This window comes from Heloderma suspectum, chromosome 5 (genome assembly GCF_057233095.1).
Source record: "Heloderma suspectum isolate Gila_16-S chromosome 5, 16-S_ref, whole genome shotgun sequence".
Classification (NCBI taxonomy): Eukaryota; Metazoa; Chordata; class Lepidosauria; order Squamata; family Helodermatidae; genus Heloderma; species Heloderma suspectum.
Window position 1 is genome coordinate 193,691,321 of NC_139462.1, and position 17,244 is coordinate 193,708,564.

A 17,244-nucleotide genomic window follows, 5' to 3' on the forward strand; every position below is an offset into this window, starting at 1 on the left:
TGACTTCATGGGGAAATCCTGATTTAAGAATTGGCAAGAAAATGTTTTTATGGTGGACATGGACAGATAGAATTATCTTTACTTTAGATAAATTAGTGGGGGTTGATGATGAGTTTCTGGTATTTTCAGCTTTGCAAGATCAGTTTGATCTGCTGGCTTCAGCAGAATGGGAATACTTGCAATTGAAACATTTGTTGGTATCTAGTTTCGGTCCTGCTGCTTTTACTGCTTTGGAATCTCCTTCGCTATTGGAAATACTTATTGAAGCTGATCAGATGCATCGACCTATGATTCATGTTTATAAATATTTATTATCAATGAATAAATATGACACAAGTGGTTTACAGCAGGAATGGAACAGGGAATTGGAACGTCCTATTTTGCTTAATCAATGGACTGCCGTTTTGGTGTCTGTATCGGACATTTCAATGGATCTTCGGTTACCCTTATTCAGCAAAAGCTCTTGTTTCGGGTCTATTGGACACCACAACGTCTTTTTAGTAAAGGCTTGTCAAATTCGGCTAATTGTTGGAGGTGTAATGGCGTCAATGCTTCTTTTATTCATGTGTTTTGGAAATGTCCAATGACCACCTCCTTTTGGGAGGAAGTTATTGTATGGATAAATTTTGTATTGGAAATCTCTTTAATATTTACTGATGTAAATGTTCTTTTAAAATACTTACCTGCTTCTTGGAATGTAACACATGGTCAGCGTAAATGGATTTTTCACACCCTTTTGGTTGCTAAAAGACTGATACTATGATATTGGAAGGATAAATGATATGATATAGCTCATCGCCTATAACACAATGGACTGAAGACTTAACAATACTAGCAACATTTGAAAGGGTGGTATATACGTGTAACTTGCAAATTGACTTATACGTGGATATTTGGTCTGCTTTTACTGACGTTTATGTGTAACCTTCCCCCCACCCCCGCTTTTTACTCAAATATTGGAATGTTAGAAACTGAGGATTTTGAACATGTTGTTGTATTTTTATTTCGTCCTTTTTTTAAGGTTTTGTAATGTTTTTAGTTTGGTTTGGTTTGTAAAAATTCACAATAAAATATTAATTTTAAAAAAACAAGACCACGTATGAATCCATCCAGTTCACCCAGGCTACTCATAGTATCATGCTAGAAACATACAAAGCATTTGGGATGAAATTGAGATTCCTATAAAGATTGCAACCTCCACGGAGCAAAATTCTACAATTTATAGATAAGGTGTTTTTTAAAGAAATTATATTATGAAATTCACAGCTTGGAATCTATTTTTGTCATGTTGGAAGTCTCCAAGTGACAAAGATGTTTGCAGTATTTGTTTTTGCAAAAAGCATAAATAATATTCTAAGCTTCACTAATGAAACATGGCTTAAAGGAGTAGTTAAATATTCAAAAGGATTATCATCAAGTTTCGCTTGCATTTCATGGGTAAAAGAGAAGAAGCAGAAGGAGACACAAACCCCAAACAATCCCCAAGCAATCTGTGTGATTTGGCACTGTCATTTCGTGGCTCCCTACTAGGCTGAAACTTCTGAATGCTCAGCTGTTAGAGGCTTGCAGCAGATCAAGCAAATCTTTCATATTTTCATGGTCTTACCCCTGCTGCTCAATTAGGAAATTTTATAATCAAATGCCTCCAAGAGAATTCTAGAATTAAAAATGGGATTCCAATGCCTAATATCACCCAGTATGGGCTTCTCACTCAAGAGGAATTAAAATGTCTTAGCTCTGAGGTTTGCCAGATGAGAGACAATTGTACCAAGCAATTAGAAAAAGATCATCAGATCCTTCTACTGTTTAGACAGGAATCCAGATAAGGAGGTGTCAGTGTTAAATTTAGGTTTACAACTTTCACTTAGTAGAGTCTTCTAAGGTTATTAGGTCAGGTTGGGCCATCAGAGAAGTGACCAAGAAGTCTCACTGGAGACTGTAAAAATGTAAGAAAAACAAGCTCACAAGATAGGATGATGTTGAGTAAATATGTTTGTGTCAAAAACAGACCTATAACATGTCAAAGGAAGTTAAAATATTTAGGTAAGTATGTTGGTATGCACATTAATCTCGATAAGAAACTTCAAAATTTGATACTCGTATTTAGACATATGAAGATTTGGAGTTGAAAGGTTATCTTTAGAATTCTTGGATAAGAAGTATAAACTGTAGTAAAAATAGTTTGGACATATTTTATAGCATCCAAAAACTCTATAAAGGAGACTCAGATGACACAACAGTGGAAGCTATCCTTTAGGAACAGCTTTCCCAAATGTGTTGCCTGTAGAATCAACCTGGTAAGCTTGATATTATCATTGAGAACTAGCAAATATACTTGACTCTGCTTAGAAGCCTTGTTTAAGAATGATGTTAGATGTTTCATGTGTTTGAATTTATGCATGCATAAGCTCTTGGATTTAGTACTGTTATGTTACTACTTTGTAGTAAAAGACAAAAAGACAAATCTTGTCTGAGAGAGTGTTTCTTAAAAACTAGAATTCTATATTATCCATATCAGAGTGAAGTATTGAACTGGTTCTAGACAGTATCTGGTTGTAAGAGAAATCTGACTGCATACACAGTAGAGAGGTGATCAGTGGTTGCCAAACCTACTGACAACATAGTTTAAGAGTCTCTGAACCAGGGCATACGCCGCAGGCTAGAGTCAGAATTCAGTGAATCACACAGCTAGTCCTGCACGTGAAATAAGACGTTGGACATGACTTTCTCAGACCATCATCCCCAATCCCCAAGCTACACAGAAAACTGCCTTTGAACCTGAGGGGGCTTACAAAAGCAGCAAATGATATGCCATGGGATATCAAGGATCCCACTGAACCACACAAACAATTGTGTGGACCTATTTAGCTCTTTGGATCCTCCACAGGGGCTGAGAGACACAATCTTCCAAAGCATCTTTACTGAGTGGCTTAATCGGCAATAATGTGGGTTGGCCAAAGGGGCCTCCATTCATTAAACCAGCCTCCATATATAATTGCCCAGACCCTAAGATCAGCCTCTTCGGCTCTTCTTTGGGTCCCCCTGACGAATGAGGTAAGGCGAGTGGCTACTAAGGAGAAGGCCTTCTCAGTGGCGGCATCCGGTTCTGGAATACCCTCCGCAGACATGCTTGCCTGGTGCCTATATTGTGGTCTTTTCAGCACCAGGCCCTTTCAGCACCTTTTCATTCTCCCAGGCTTTTCAATCCTTCAGTTTGAAAAAAAATATTAGTGCATGTTTAGATCTTTGTACTGTTGCTGGCTTTAACCCTGGTTTTTACTTCGGTTTTATTCTTTTTTAAACTTTCAATATTATGTTTTACTAAGTCATTGTAGTTTATGGTTTTAAGTTTTGCTCTGTGAACTGCCTAAAAAGTTTTGGCTATTGGACAGTATTGAAACGTAATAAATAAAATTAAAATAAATGAATAAATTCACCAACCCAGCAGTTTCCAGATATGTTGGATTACAACTCCCATCATCCAGCCAGCTTGGCCTGGATGGGAGTTGTAGCCCAACCCATCTGGTGGGCACTCACTTGGGAAAGGCTGCATTAAAACTGCTGAACCCCAAGAAACATTCAGCAAATACAAGTTTCTGTGGCAAGCTCGAGGTTCAACAGCATCAGGCAGTTCCATATACATATATTCCTAGTATATTATAGTCTCTGATTTATTAGACCCAGTTGTACAGCCTGTACCTGGGTAAGAGCAGCAAGCTTGCCGGAGGTGTCTCACTGGTTCTCTGACTTCAGCTTTACTACAAAAATGAAACACACCAGGCTTCAGGGAAGATTTTATGCTTGATTTATGCACTAATTTTCATTAAGAGCTTACTAGCCTTAACTGACAGTGGTAGCAGGTAACATCTAAAGTTTAAGCACCCACCTTTGAGCCTGTTATTTTCGCTCCATAAGAAGCTTACAAAACTTTCCAGTTAAAGATTCATAATTTATGGTTGTAAATGTTTACACACTTTTGACTCAAATCAGGTAAATGCATTTGGCTTTCAGAAAGAGCTTTTATTGGCATGACAGGTTTTTAAAACACTCTCTTTGGAACCATTAGGCTGCTGTACTCCAATGTAAATCTAGGCACAGCCCTATTTTTTTATTATTAAAAAAACAACTCTAATTGGCTGCCGCTGCAAACATTAAACACATACTTAGTGTGTTTTATGTGATAACAGCCCTATTGTAAAATAAGGACATTTTAAAATTAACAGCAGAAAGGACCGGACGGTTAGTCCCTCCTCATGGTTTCAGAAACTGCAGAAATGAAGATATCAGTGAAAGAGAAATGCTGACTGCACACACACTATTTTTGTTTGTTTTAATAGCAAATGTGGCCTTTTTCTCAAAAGTTCCTGAGATGTGGCCGCGCTTGGCATCCATTAGTACCAAGAGATGGCAAAGAAAATGGTTCTACTAACAAAATGCTCATCAGTATGGCAGGCTGCGGTATAGGCAGAAAGAGGGCACATATGCTAGGACAACCAGATGCAAAGGAAGACAGGGCTCCTGTTGCTTTGTTACAACAGACAGCAAAGGGTCTCGCGGAACCTTAGAGACAAACAAATTTATTCTGGCATTATCTTTTGAGAACACAGTCCACTTCATCAGATGCATGAAGTGTTAACAAAGGTGTTTTTTTTTAATCACATCACATATGTTAATCAGCTCACTATCGCAATGATGTCTGTGTTATCACCCAGCAATGTTGTATAAATGGCCACTGTTAAAGTAATTATACTTTCTGTACTTCCTGCATTTCAGTTCCCTCTGACAATACCGTCTATATCTTCACATACACCACCATGTCTATATAAATCTGATAATCTGAGGTTAACACTTCATGCAAAAACTCTTCATTTTTGTTGGTGCAACAGACTAACACAACTACCCTTCTGGAAATAATATAAAAGAGATTTCAGCAGGTGCAGTTTCTTGCTGCTGCACAGCAAGCTGAAGTTGCCAAAACTCCCTCTTCTCCACAACTGTTGAAGTAAGAACCCAACTTTAACAGGGATGTCTGGTCACCTTACTATATACTATCTGGTCACTATTTATAGCCACCATTTAACAGTCTAGTCACTCTACTATATACTTCAGCCTTCCCCAACCTGGTGCTCTTCATATGTGTTGGACTGCAACTCCTATCATTCCAAGTCAGCTAGCTGCCCATGCTGGCTTGGGATAGTGAGCGTTGTAGTCCAACACATCTGGGGAGCACCAGGTTGGAGAAGGCCGTCATACTGCATGGGCCCAAGACAGTGGGCATGGAGTGGAAAGGGGTGTGGAGAGAAAGTATCTCTGTGCGCTGCATACAGGAAACCTTTCACCCCAGGCACCCAGTGCTAGGGCCAGCCCTACCATTAGGCAAAGTGAGGCAGCCGCCTCAAGCAGCAGAAGCTGGGTAGTGTGGAGGAGCAGTGGTGGCAGCCCCCTGACCGTTCCCTGCCATCGGAGGACAGACCTGTGTGTTCTACGCAGTCTGCCCTGTGCCCTCTAAGCTAGCCTAATGCCCTCAGATGTAGTGGAGGACAATGTCCCATCACCAGCATCAAAGTAAGATTCAACTACCAGTCCAGCCAGCACCTGTAGGTGGAATGGCGGGGAGCATCATCTTGTTCTTCATCTGAGGCAGCAAACTGTCCTGGGCCAACCCTGCCCAGATCAAGGGAAAGGCTAGTACCAGGAACAAATGCCCCACTGTATTTCATGGGCCATATAAACTATGGCAATGACAGGTAAGACAACTAAAGGTGCAACCCTGTGCATGTTTGGACAGAAAAAAGTCCTACAATTCCTAGCATGCCCCAGTCAGCATGGCTGGCTGGAGGAATTCTGGGAGTTGTAGGACTTCTTTCTGTCTAAACATGCATAGGATTGTGCTCTGAATTGTCTTTTGGAAAGACAGAAAAAATACCAGTGACCTCCCTTTACCAATATTTCTTCCTTTGGTAGCATTCAAAGCTGTGAGCAGCTCTTGTACAGGCCTTATGGGACCTTAAAAGAAGCTGAAACCAAGAACAAGTAGTTCATGTCCTCCTTTTTCACTCAGATATTCTCAGACCAAATAGTCTGTACTCTGATCAGATACATGAGAACAACACTACCACTTATGGTCTACACAGCAAGCTAACATCTCAGGAAGAGTTTCATTCTGTTATTGAATGTCATCTTAGACCAGTCCAGCCTTCCCCACCTGGCTCCCTCCAGATGTGCTGACTACAACTCCCATTATCCCCAGACAGCATGGCCAATGGCAACTGCCAGGCACCAGGTTGGGGAAGGCTGACTTCACTATAGATACTCAGTGCCCAAAGTTACTTGCTCCTCTACTTTTTTTTTTAACCCAACCATGACCAATATGTAGAATGTGTCAATCTGAAATATTTTTGATGATTATGAACCAAGGAAAGAGATCCAAGCATATTGTTCTTAGGACTCCAGATAGTTTTTTATTTTTTTAAAACACTACTTATTTTGAGTTTAAAACCCTAATCCTATACCCACTTACCTAGCAGTAAGCCCTATTGAATGCAATGGGACTTCTGAATAGACATGTATAGGATTAAACTGTAAGGCTACATCAAAGATAGGCAACCTGGCACCCTCCATATGTTTTGGACTACAAGTCCCATAATCTCTGACCATTGGCTATACTGGCCAGGGCTGATGGGTATTGTAGGCCAGAATATGTGGAAGCTACAAGGTTGCCTATTCCTGGACTACATATTCCCATTCACTGAAGCAGGGGTGTTGGACCTCAGGCCACCTGGGGAACAAATCCAGCCACCTGCGGTGCACCACATGGCTCCACCCCCTTCCCTTGACCACTAATCTTTGGTGGTTTCCCAACTTTTGCCCGGTTTATTTCCCATTCTAAACAGATGAAACGCCACTCCTGAGGCTTAGCTAATGGCAGTAAGAGCTTTAAGCTAAAATATGTTTGTGGGTTTAATAGTGGTCTTCAAATATTTGACAGGCTGTCATGCAGAAGATGGAGCAGACTTGTTTGCTGTTGTTCCTCAGGGCAGGACTAGAACCAATGGGTGGAAATGGCAGGGAAGCAGATTACAGCTTAATGTTACGAGAAAATTCCTGACAGTTCAGCAGTGGAACAGATTGCCTCAGGAGATGGTGGGTTCTCCTTTGCTGGAGATATTGAAGCAGAGGCTAGATGGTCATCTGTCAGGGATGTTGTAGCTGCACCCAACACTGCAGAGCCTGCACTGAGCAGGGGGTTGGACTAGATGAATTCCGAGGTCACTTCCAACTCCATGATTTTGGCCCTGCCCACCACTGGAATGCCCCCCCCCCAACTTCTCCAAAACTGAATTCAACATCCCTGCACAAAAGCATCCCTTTCTGGCAGCTATACCTATTTATTTATATTATTTGATTTATTAACCACCCATCTGGCCAGCTACCCGGCCATTCTAGGCAGTATACAGTACTAATAACAAATTTACATAATCAACTGAACAAACAAACAAAAAACAAAATAACACTGCTCTAAAAAACCCTAACCCACCCCAAATGCCCGCCTGAACAGCCAGGTCTTTAAAGCCCAGTGGAAGCTTATCAAAGCCTAGGCTCTGGAACTCCCTTCTAAAGAAGGCCCATCTTTTCTCCCCATTAATGACTTTCCTATTTAGGAAGGCATTCAGTATGTACTTTTAACTTGCTGTTTTAATCTATTTTTTGCATATTTAAAATATTTTCATTGCTGTTGTGTTGTTTCCTACTACTGTCACTTTATTTCATGTTAGGTTGTAAACTGGACGGATGTTTTTTAATGATTAAATTATTCACTTTCTTGTAAGTCTCCAGGAATTCTTCGGAGATAAGGAGGGTACAAATATTTTGTAAGAAAGAAAGATAGAAAGTCTAATTAAAGCTATTAAACTGAATTATACTAACAGTACATGTAGCACTTGATAAATCATGTAAGGCTGCTGCAATTAAATAATACACACACACTATAGTTCCCTATCTTACCTTGACATATGCAGGTTGTTTCTCGAGTATCAAGTCTGCAACTTTTTTAGATACCTTAAAGAAAATATTTAAGGTAAGACACAGCAAGTACAGGAAGTGTACTATTTGAAAGGAACAAGTTTGCATCAAGTACTTTTAAGAGCTTCAGAAACTCTTGATAAGCCATCTGAAACATTAGATTATCTTCAAATTAAAATATTTGGCAGTAAAAGTGATCAACACTCCAAAAATGATGGCCACATCTGGCTAAAAACCAAAGACAAGGAAAATTATAGGCTCTTATTGGAAACCAGGAGCAGAATTGAAATTAACCTCCCACCCTGTTCCAAACTGAAGAGCACACTTGAATGCAAATTAAAAGACAGACATAGGACAATGAAGCTAAATATAGCCCATTTACCTTGTCATTAGTACATAATCATAAAATGATTAACCTATAAAGGAAATTTAAATAATCCACATTTTAAAAAATAAATGTGCCATCCTAAAAGCAATTTATGGAATGTAGCAATTACTATTAGCATGCTAAAATTAATTTGTGATTTTTCTTTTAATAAGCAGTATGTTCTCCTCTTTCCACTACTTCCAAGTTCCAGTAAATATAAAGCTGTTGAATCTGGTACTTAGCCAACAATAAATAAAATAAGCATCTTTTCATTGTCGTGCAATTGTGTCCCATACTCGAAGGGACATAGAAGTAATCTCATGTAATTATCTGCCTCAAAGCATTAATTTCTGCAAATTTGCACATACAGTTCAGATTACAGCATGCATCTTGCAGAGAACAGGACTTTACCCCCACCCCCAGGGCACACATAGAGCACCCCACAGGTGACAAGGAGCTCTGTGCAGGTGAGTGAGTGAGCTGGAGGAGGAGTGTAGATCATTCTGCCCCTCTTCCACCAGCCTGCTTGCTAGAAGCCCCCAAAATGCACTAGTCTTCTAAGAGGCTACTTTGTGCCCATTCTGCCCACAGAGAAGGTAGCTTCCCCTCCTCCGTGGCCAGCATGTGAACACAGACCTGGTTCACACGACATGACAGCCCACCATGGCTTAAGTTACCCACGAAGCCTGTTGCGTCATGCCAGACACATGGCTGGCCATGTAATGCAAATCCAGGCAGCAGGGGTTGTCTGAGAGTTAGACAACCCTCCAATAACACTAAAACAAACTATGGGTTATCTGAGGGTTGTCTAACCCTGAAACAACCCCTGCCCCCTGGGTAATAATACAATAAATAAACTGGTTTCAATGGACAACATATGAAACTGCTTTATACCAAGCGGGACCATTGTTCCATCCAGCCCCGGAAACAGCCTTCAGAGGTCCTAGGAAAATGGTCTTTCCCAGACCCTCTCAACTGGAAATGCCAGGGATTGAACTTGGGACCTTCCACTTGCAAGGCCTGTGCTGTACACCATGAATCTATAGCCCTCCTCCCTGGAGTTTCAGCTACGCAGTGCTAATATGGGCTGCCTTGAAGCAGAGAAGGCCACACAATGGCAGCTAAAGAGAGCCAACCGTGGAGCTAAGGACCGGACAAAAGCAAAGCTTGGCTAGAGGAGGAGAACAAACAGCCATCACGTGAATTATAATTTGTCAGTCTGCACTGAAAATGCAACATTGTTTTCAAGGTCACATTAAAGCTACCCTTTTGGTTCTGACAAAAATAATAATTAAGGTTGGAGATCTCATTGAAGAGGGTGGGATGAAAGAAGGAGAGAGCACTTCCTACTTACAGCAGCTTGCTGTTGCTTTAGTTTGTCTCTGTTCTCTTCCAGTTCTTGAAGGCTAAGAACAGGAGGCAGCTTCTGCACATTATACACAAACAAAATCCAGTTCATAAACACACGCCACAAAACATAAAACCCACCCAATTGCTGAATTACTTAAACGACCAACAAGCACTACTAATGGGATGATACCCATCCATGTTTTGGATCAGACCTGCCCAAATAGATGGATATGTCCATTTTGAGAGCAGAGAAAAATACAGATGCCGTTAAGGCAAGAACCGAAGCATCTATGCCAAAATTGATTTCTTGAGAAACACTGTCATTCTAATTCAGAGAATCTCCTTACCTCCAATTCATACTTAACAATATCAAAGGAATCACTGGAAAAATAGACTTCTTCAATGCTGTTAATTATTTCTTGCTGTGCCTGAGGATCAGTTGGTTGTTCCCGGAGCTCTCTGAGTTCCTCCTTAAACACATAATGCATTTGAATACGGTGTTTCACATTGGAGAGTGATGCATCACCAAAGCAAATTGCTTTCCAAAGGCGATTTACAATGCAAGCCATGAAAGGGGTTAGGTACACCACAAGAGGAGCTATAATTCTCTTACTGTTTTGAAGAAACGTATCATTCACACTGTATCTCGCTAAAGTGTCACCATCTTTCTCTGCTGCAACACAGAATGCCATTTTGTGAACCTCCACCATCTCTCTAAGCCATAGAGCCAGTAATAGAAGCTAGGTCTCCCTTCAAGTCTTCCAGGGTTTGAGCACTGATAGCTGAGTAGTGGTGTAGCTAGGGCTAGATGCTGGGCCCAAAGTCCAGGGCCCCAAAACTCAGCCTCCCCACCACCATCCTGGCAAATGACCACTCAGAGAGGGGCAGGGGATGCAAGCTTCAAGACGGCAGAGGCATTCAGATAGCATAAGCAAACTCCATTTTATTCCCATAATCATAATGGTGCTATGGTTTAAGTGAGTTTAAAATGCAGAAATGAAGAACAGCACACGCGCAGAGTATATATTTGTAAAATCAGAGTTGGCAAATAGTTTTGTAGTTGTTCTAACTTATCAGGAATGTAGAAGCAGTTTTAAAGCATGGACTGGCGTTTGCAGGGAGGAAGAAAAACGTTAGTTGTGTGTTTCGCAACTGAAATACACATGGCCATCTAAAAGGGCCTCCCAAAAGACCATTGCATTTGGGGTCTAAAATTACCTAGCTGCATCCCAGCAGCTGAAGTTCCATAAAGCCCCCCCAGAAGTGGTTGCCAGACCTTACTTACACTGAAAAATAAAGTACCACAACCTAATTCTCAAGCAAGAGGCTGTGCTAAAGCAATTTTTTTCTCCTGCCAGCAAAATGGTGAAAACAGGCCCTAAATTTGCTACCCCATTTTATCCTAAGAAGAACAGGAGACTTGAAATACTTTGTCCCCTATTAAGGCAAGATGAGGCAACAGTCTTCACCCATTTCTCCAGCAGAATATGTGGAGTAAAGCCACCCAACTGCTCCTAATACAATCCTTATGTGGACAAGCAGCTACATACAATTATCTATCTCATTAGCACAGCAGTCTTCAAACCTAGCAACAGTAAAGTTGCTACTGGCTAATCTAACACATTTTATGAGAAACAAAGACATTTCATTTGTCACCCTCAAATTTTACACAGCTGCATAAGAGACCTAACATGTTACCTGAAAACAGGGATAACAGATCTCAGACTTAATTGACTGTACCGGGATATTAAATAGACTTTAGAATGCAATAAAAATAAGTTTTTCCCCTAATTTAAGTGTCACAGTACATTTGCCTAAAGCATTAATCTGATTGCTCCAAAAGCAACTGTATTAATTTCTCAACTTGATTTCTAGTTGCATGACTAACTCACAGCTTAACAAAGTAGAAACCAATTAGTGAGACTGAAAACAGCAATGACAGAATAAAACCTTGGTATTTGGATCAAAGAGGGAAGCTGTGAACCACTCATTGACTATCCTATATATTACAAACATCCAGGGTTCCCCTACATTTTTGGGTCAGTGAGCACATTTAGAATGTTATAAGAGTGTTATGGGCACTCTCACAAAATGGCTGCTATGGTGGGCATGACCAGTCACAAAACACTTATTTCCCCAAAGTTAAAGTGGTGAAACTAAAAGAAAGGTAATGTACCCAAAAACCCAAGTACAAGGCAGAGGCGGGGTCTGAGCTCCAAAACACAAACCCACTCTCTTGAACCCACAATTTTCTGCTCTAATACTCATTTTACAGAAGGCAAATTGTTTGGAACAGAGATGTGAGGCCCAGAGGCATTCTTAGAAATACAGATTTTGCTGGAGGCTGACACTTTGCTGGAGGCTGACAGCGTGCCAGCATCCCAGTTACTTTTTTTTTTAATTAAAAATCCCTTTAAAAATGAAATAAAAATTGGGGGGGGAGCCTGGTAGGCACCCAGAGAGGTGTCTGCAGGTACATTGGTACCCATGGGTACCACACTGGAGAACTCAGGTGTACACAATGTCAAAAATATAAATGCAAATTATATTTTATAGTATTTATATGCCTTCCAATATCAAAAGTTGTCCAGGCAGCTTGCTTTAAACTGCTGACTAGACATGTAACTTCTCTCAAATTAACAGAATAAAGAAGTAATTATAAAAGGAGCAGAATAAGGGATGGGTATCCTCTCTGAAAAGATAAATTGTAAATTGCCCTAGAGGACTACTAAAAGAACTGTAATTATTCAAGAAGTATTTTGCAAAGAAACAGGAGCTTAATGTGATTGTGTGGGAGAGACTTAGAAGTTCTTTTGATTTCATTACAATCATTGAGATAAAGAGAACAAATTCACATGAAGGGTGATGTTGTTGACTGCTACATTGATCCATTTTTATGCAGCATTTAACTTTCAGAACTAAAGAAAGTACACCTGAAATGTGTTCTGGTTGTATATTTGGTTGTCCTCATTAGTTTCATTAAAGTGCCATCTTGTGGAGTACCTACAGAATTACAGATTTAATTTATCCTGGATTTATTTTATGGTTTGGCTGATTGCTCAAAGCTATTTTTTAGATATATGTTGCCTCTGTTTATACTGTCTCTGTGTATTTTATGTTTTTAAATCTTGCTTATTGTATTTTTAATGTTTTTAACCTTTGTAAACCACCCAGAGAGCTTCAGCTATGGGGCAGAATGATCTCAGTACGAATCCAAGGCAAACCATTCAATATCACAGTAATTCAAGTCTATGCGCCAACCACTGAGGCCAAAGAAGTTGAGGTTGATCGGTTCTATGAAGACCTACAACACCTTCTAAAACTAACACCAAAAAAAGATGTCCTCTTCATCATAGGGGACTGGAATGCTAAAGTAGGAAGTCAAGAAATCACCGGGATAACAGGCAGGCATGGCCTTGGTGTACAAAATGAAGCAGGACAAAAGCTAATAGAGTTTTGCCAAGAGAACACGCTGATCATAGCAAACACTCTTTTCCAACAGCACAAGAGACGACTCTACACATGGACATCACCAGATGGTCAATATCGAGATCAAATCGCCAACGTTCGCTGGATCATGGAGAAAGCAAGAGAATTCCAGAAAAATGTCTATTTCTGCTTCATTGACTACGCTAAAGCCTTTGATTGTGTGGATCACAACAAACTGTGGCAAATTCTTAAAGTGATGGGAGTACCAGACCACCTTACCTGTCTCCTGAGAAACCTGTACGAGGGTCAAGAAGCAACAGTAAGAACCAGACATGGAACAACTGAGTGGTTCAAAATTGGGAAAGGAGTACGACAAGGCTGCATATTGTCACCCTGCTTATTTAACTTATATGCAGAGTACATCATGAGAAATGCCGGGTTGGATGAATCAGAGGTCAGAATTAAGATTGCCGGGAGAATTATCAACAACCTCCGATATGCAGACGATACCACCCTAATGGCAGAAAGTGAAGAGGATCTAAAGAGCCTCTTGTTGAGGGTGAAAGAGGAGTGTGCAAAAGCTGGTTTGAAACTCAACATTAAGAAAACTAAGATCATGGCATCTGGCCCTATCACTTTCTGGCATATAGAAAGGGAAGAAATGGAAGCAGTGACAGATTTTACTTTCTTGGGCTCCAAGATCACCGCAGATGGTGACTGTAGCCATGAAATTAAAAGACGCTTGCTCCTTGGGAGGAAAGCTACGGCAAACCTAGACAGCATAGTAAGAAGCAGAGACATCACCTTGCCAACAAAGGTCCGTCTAATCAAAGCTATGGTTTTCCCAGTAGTAATGTATGGCTGTGAGAGCTGGACTATAAGGAAGGCTGAGCACCGAAGAATCGATGCTTTCGAACTGTGGTGCTGGAGAAGACTCTTACGAGTCCCCTGGACTGCAAGGAGGTCAAATCAGTCTATCCTAAAGGAAATCAACCCTGACTGCTCATTGGAAGGACAGATACTGAAGCTGAAGCTCAAATATTTTGGCCACCTAATGCGAAGAGAAAACTCCCTGGAAAAGACCCTGATGCTGGGAAAGACTGAAGGCAAAAGGAGAAGGGGACGGCAGAGGATGAGATGGCTAGATAGCATCACCGATGCAATGAATATGAACTTGAGCACGCTCCGGGAGAGAGCGCAGGACAGGAAGGCCTGGCGTGCTATGGTCCATGGGGTCACGAAGAGTTGGACACAACTGAACGACTGAACAACAACAAAGAAATGTATTATTATTATATAAAAACAAAAGGTTTTGGTTTTGCAACACAAAGAAAGGTTCAGGCTCAGATCCACAGATTAAAATCTTCTATATAGTTCAACATCAGCAACTCGGAATATTAAGGAAATTTCCGGTGCAGTGAAAAATTATGGAGACATGCACATAAATGTAACAATAGCAGAGAAAGGAAACTGCTGGCAATAAGATGCGGGAACTGTAACCTTGAAATCAACATTCATATCACCCAAAAACTCCTTGGCGTGCAACAAAATCATACCTGTTCTAATATACTTAAAAATTCTGATTTAGGGTAAAAATTGTTATTTTTATTTTTAATATAAATCTTTTTTACATTTTATTTTAACTTCAATTATGAGCATTTATTTTGAAAAAATAACCTGGTTTAAAAAGATATCTGGATTTAATACAAGCACGTTAAATATTTAAACATGTAAAATGTAAACACGGTAAACATTAAATGTCTTCAAAGTGAATCATAAACAAACATGCTGAGTTAAAAGGCTGAGGTTGTTGTTGTTGTTCAGTCGTTCAGTCGTGACCGACTCTTCGTGACCCCATGGACCATAGCACGCCAGGCCTTCCTGTCCTCCGCTCTCTCCCAGAGCGTGTTCATGTCCATATTCATTGCATCAGTCATGCTATCTAGCCATCTCATCCTCTGCCATCCCCTTCTCCTTTTACCTTCAATCTTTCCCAGCATCAGGATCTTTTCGAGAGAGTTTTCTCTCCGCATTAGGTGGCCAAAATATTTGAGCTTCAGCTTCAGCATCTGTCCTTCCAATGAGCAGTCAGGGTTGATTTCCTGTAGGATTGACTGATTTGACCTCCTTGCAGTCCAGGGGACTCGTAAGAGTCTTCTCCAGCACCACATTAGGATTTTAAATAGCTCAGCTGGAATACTGTCGTAAAAGGCTGAGGTTAGGCATTATAAATTCAACAAGTAATTGTCTTACATTTATTATTGTAGGCTTCCCAGTGGACCCAAGTACTATAAAGTCATCATAGGCTCAAAAATCCTGGAGATGCTTTCCTACACCACACCAGAATCATCCAGTGAATCGACTGGAGTGATCTTGTTCTACTATTTTATGCCCTCAAAGTATTGAGCTCTGCAATGTGTGTCATATAATAGAGAATTGTGACCTTACCAACCTCAGTAGTATAGAATTTCCTTCCAGTCTCATGGGTATACAATATTTTGCCCAGTAACTAGCAGCTAGTGCTTTTAGGAAGTTCTCGATCATTCCAGCTGAATCCTATGCATATTTACTTGGAAGTAAATCTCACTTTGTTCAATGGGACTACCTTACAAACACGTAATTTGTTTTAAATCTGTTACTGTATTTTAAATCTTTGCACTACCACTAGGTTTTATTTTGGCTTTTATTTTTATTTTATACTGTAGTCTAAACTTTTATATTGTATCCTATCGGGTTGTATGTCATGGTTTTCATTGTTGTGAATTGCCCAGAGAGGTTCAGCTATTGGGCAGTATAGAAATGTAATTAATTAATTAATTAATAAGCAAATGTTAAAGGCTTAGCTTTCAAGTAAGTGAACTTGTTTAGTATCCTTGCATGTATGCAGAGAAAGTCGAACAAAAATCTGTATCTTGTTCCCAAGCAAATATAATTTAGCAGGACAAAAGCATACTGCCCAAGTAAAGATTTTTTTTTATTAAGCTCTAGGTCAGCTTTCCCCAAACTGGCGCCCTCCAGATGTCTTGGACTACAACTCCCATTATAACTCCCTGCTGGTCATGCTGGCTGGGTTTGATGGGAGTTGTAGTCCAAACCGTATGGAGAATGGCAGGTTGGGTGTTCTAGATCACAGAAAGACCCTATTTAGTAGTAAATCAATGCATTCTACTTGTTACAGCAACCATGGCTGGAGTTCCTGTCGACACCCTGGTCTCACTGTGGAATGGTTTAAAAAGATATTGACACCATCACTCCAGAGCGCCCTCTCCAGCGTGAAAGGCTCCCTGATTTTCCAGGGACCTACAAGTGATGAAACAGACTGGCTGGCAGCTAGAGTGCTGGTGGCTTAAGTCTCAATTCGAATGTGACCATACAGGCGAGAGCAAACAATCTTGCCTACCATGTAGCAGCAGTGATGGCAGGAAGAACTTACTCCACCACCATTGTCTCCTTGTTGAATTGCCCCACTGAGCTCTTTCAGCTGGTGACTAGAGTGATACAATCTAGGCTGTGATGGTCTGGATGAGGGTAGAGAAGTTAAAACCTGGTAAGACAGAGGCTCTGTGGGTAAATGGTTCTAGGGTCTGGGAATTGGGTAGATCGATTGCCCTGGATGGGGTAGCACTCCTGCTGACGGAGCAGGTGCACAGTGTGGGAGTACTCCTCGATTCAAGGTGGTCATGGGGAGCAGGGCGCCTCAGGGGCCAGGAGTGGTTATGGCCAGCTACAGCCGGTTACCCTGCTACAGCCGTACCTGGACCAGGATAACCCGGCAACAGTAGGAGTCCATGCTCTGGTAACTTCCATTTGGAAAGTTATCTATGCGGGGCTTCCCTTGAAGACAGTCCCGAAGCTGAAGATGATGCAGAACGCTGCTGCCCATCTGTTGACAGGGGGAATGAAATGTATTTCACACTAGTTTTGAAATCTCTGCACGGCCTGCTAGTGAGCTAACAGACCTAATTCCAAAGTCCTAAATGGCTCAGGACCAGATGGTTGAAACACTACCTTTCCCAATACTGACCAACCTGGGATTTCAGATCAGCTGGGGAGGCTTTGCTTGTGGTGCCCTTGAG

General features: G+C 40.9%; 1 protein-coding gene across 4 annotated transcripts in view; it reads right to left on the reverse strand.

Annotated features, from left to right (window-relative positions):
* VPS50 (VPS50 subunit of EARP/GARPII complex) overlaps positions 1-17,244 on the reverse strand; it is a 108,668-nt gene that overhangs the window by 80,302 nt on the left and 11,122 nt on the right. For all 4 annotated transcript variants that reach the window (XM_084858837.1, XM_084858835.1, XM_084858836.1 and 1 more), the window contains exons 3-5: positions 10,087-10,209; positions 9,744-9,815; positions 8,005-8,058 (exon numbers count right to left, since the gene is read on the reverse strand). In XM_084858837.1, coding sequence (XP_084714963.1) covers positions 8,005-8,058; positions 9,744-9,815; positions 10,087-10,209 — 249 coding nt within the window. The remainder of the gene's footprint in view (positions 1-8,004; positions 8,059-9,743; positions 9,816-10,086; positions 10,210-17,244) is intronic.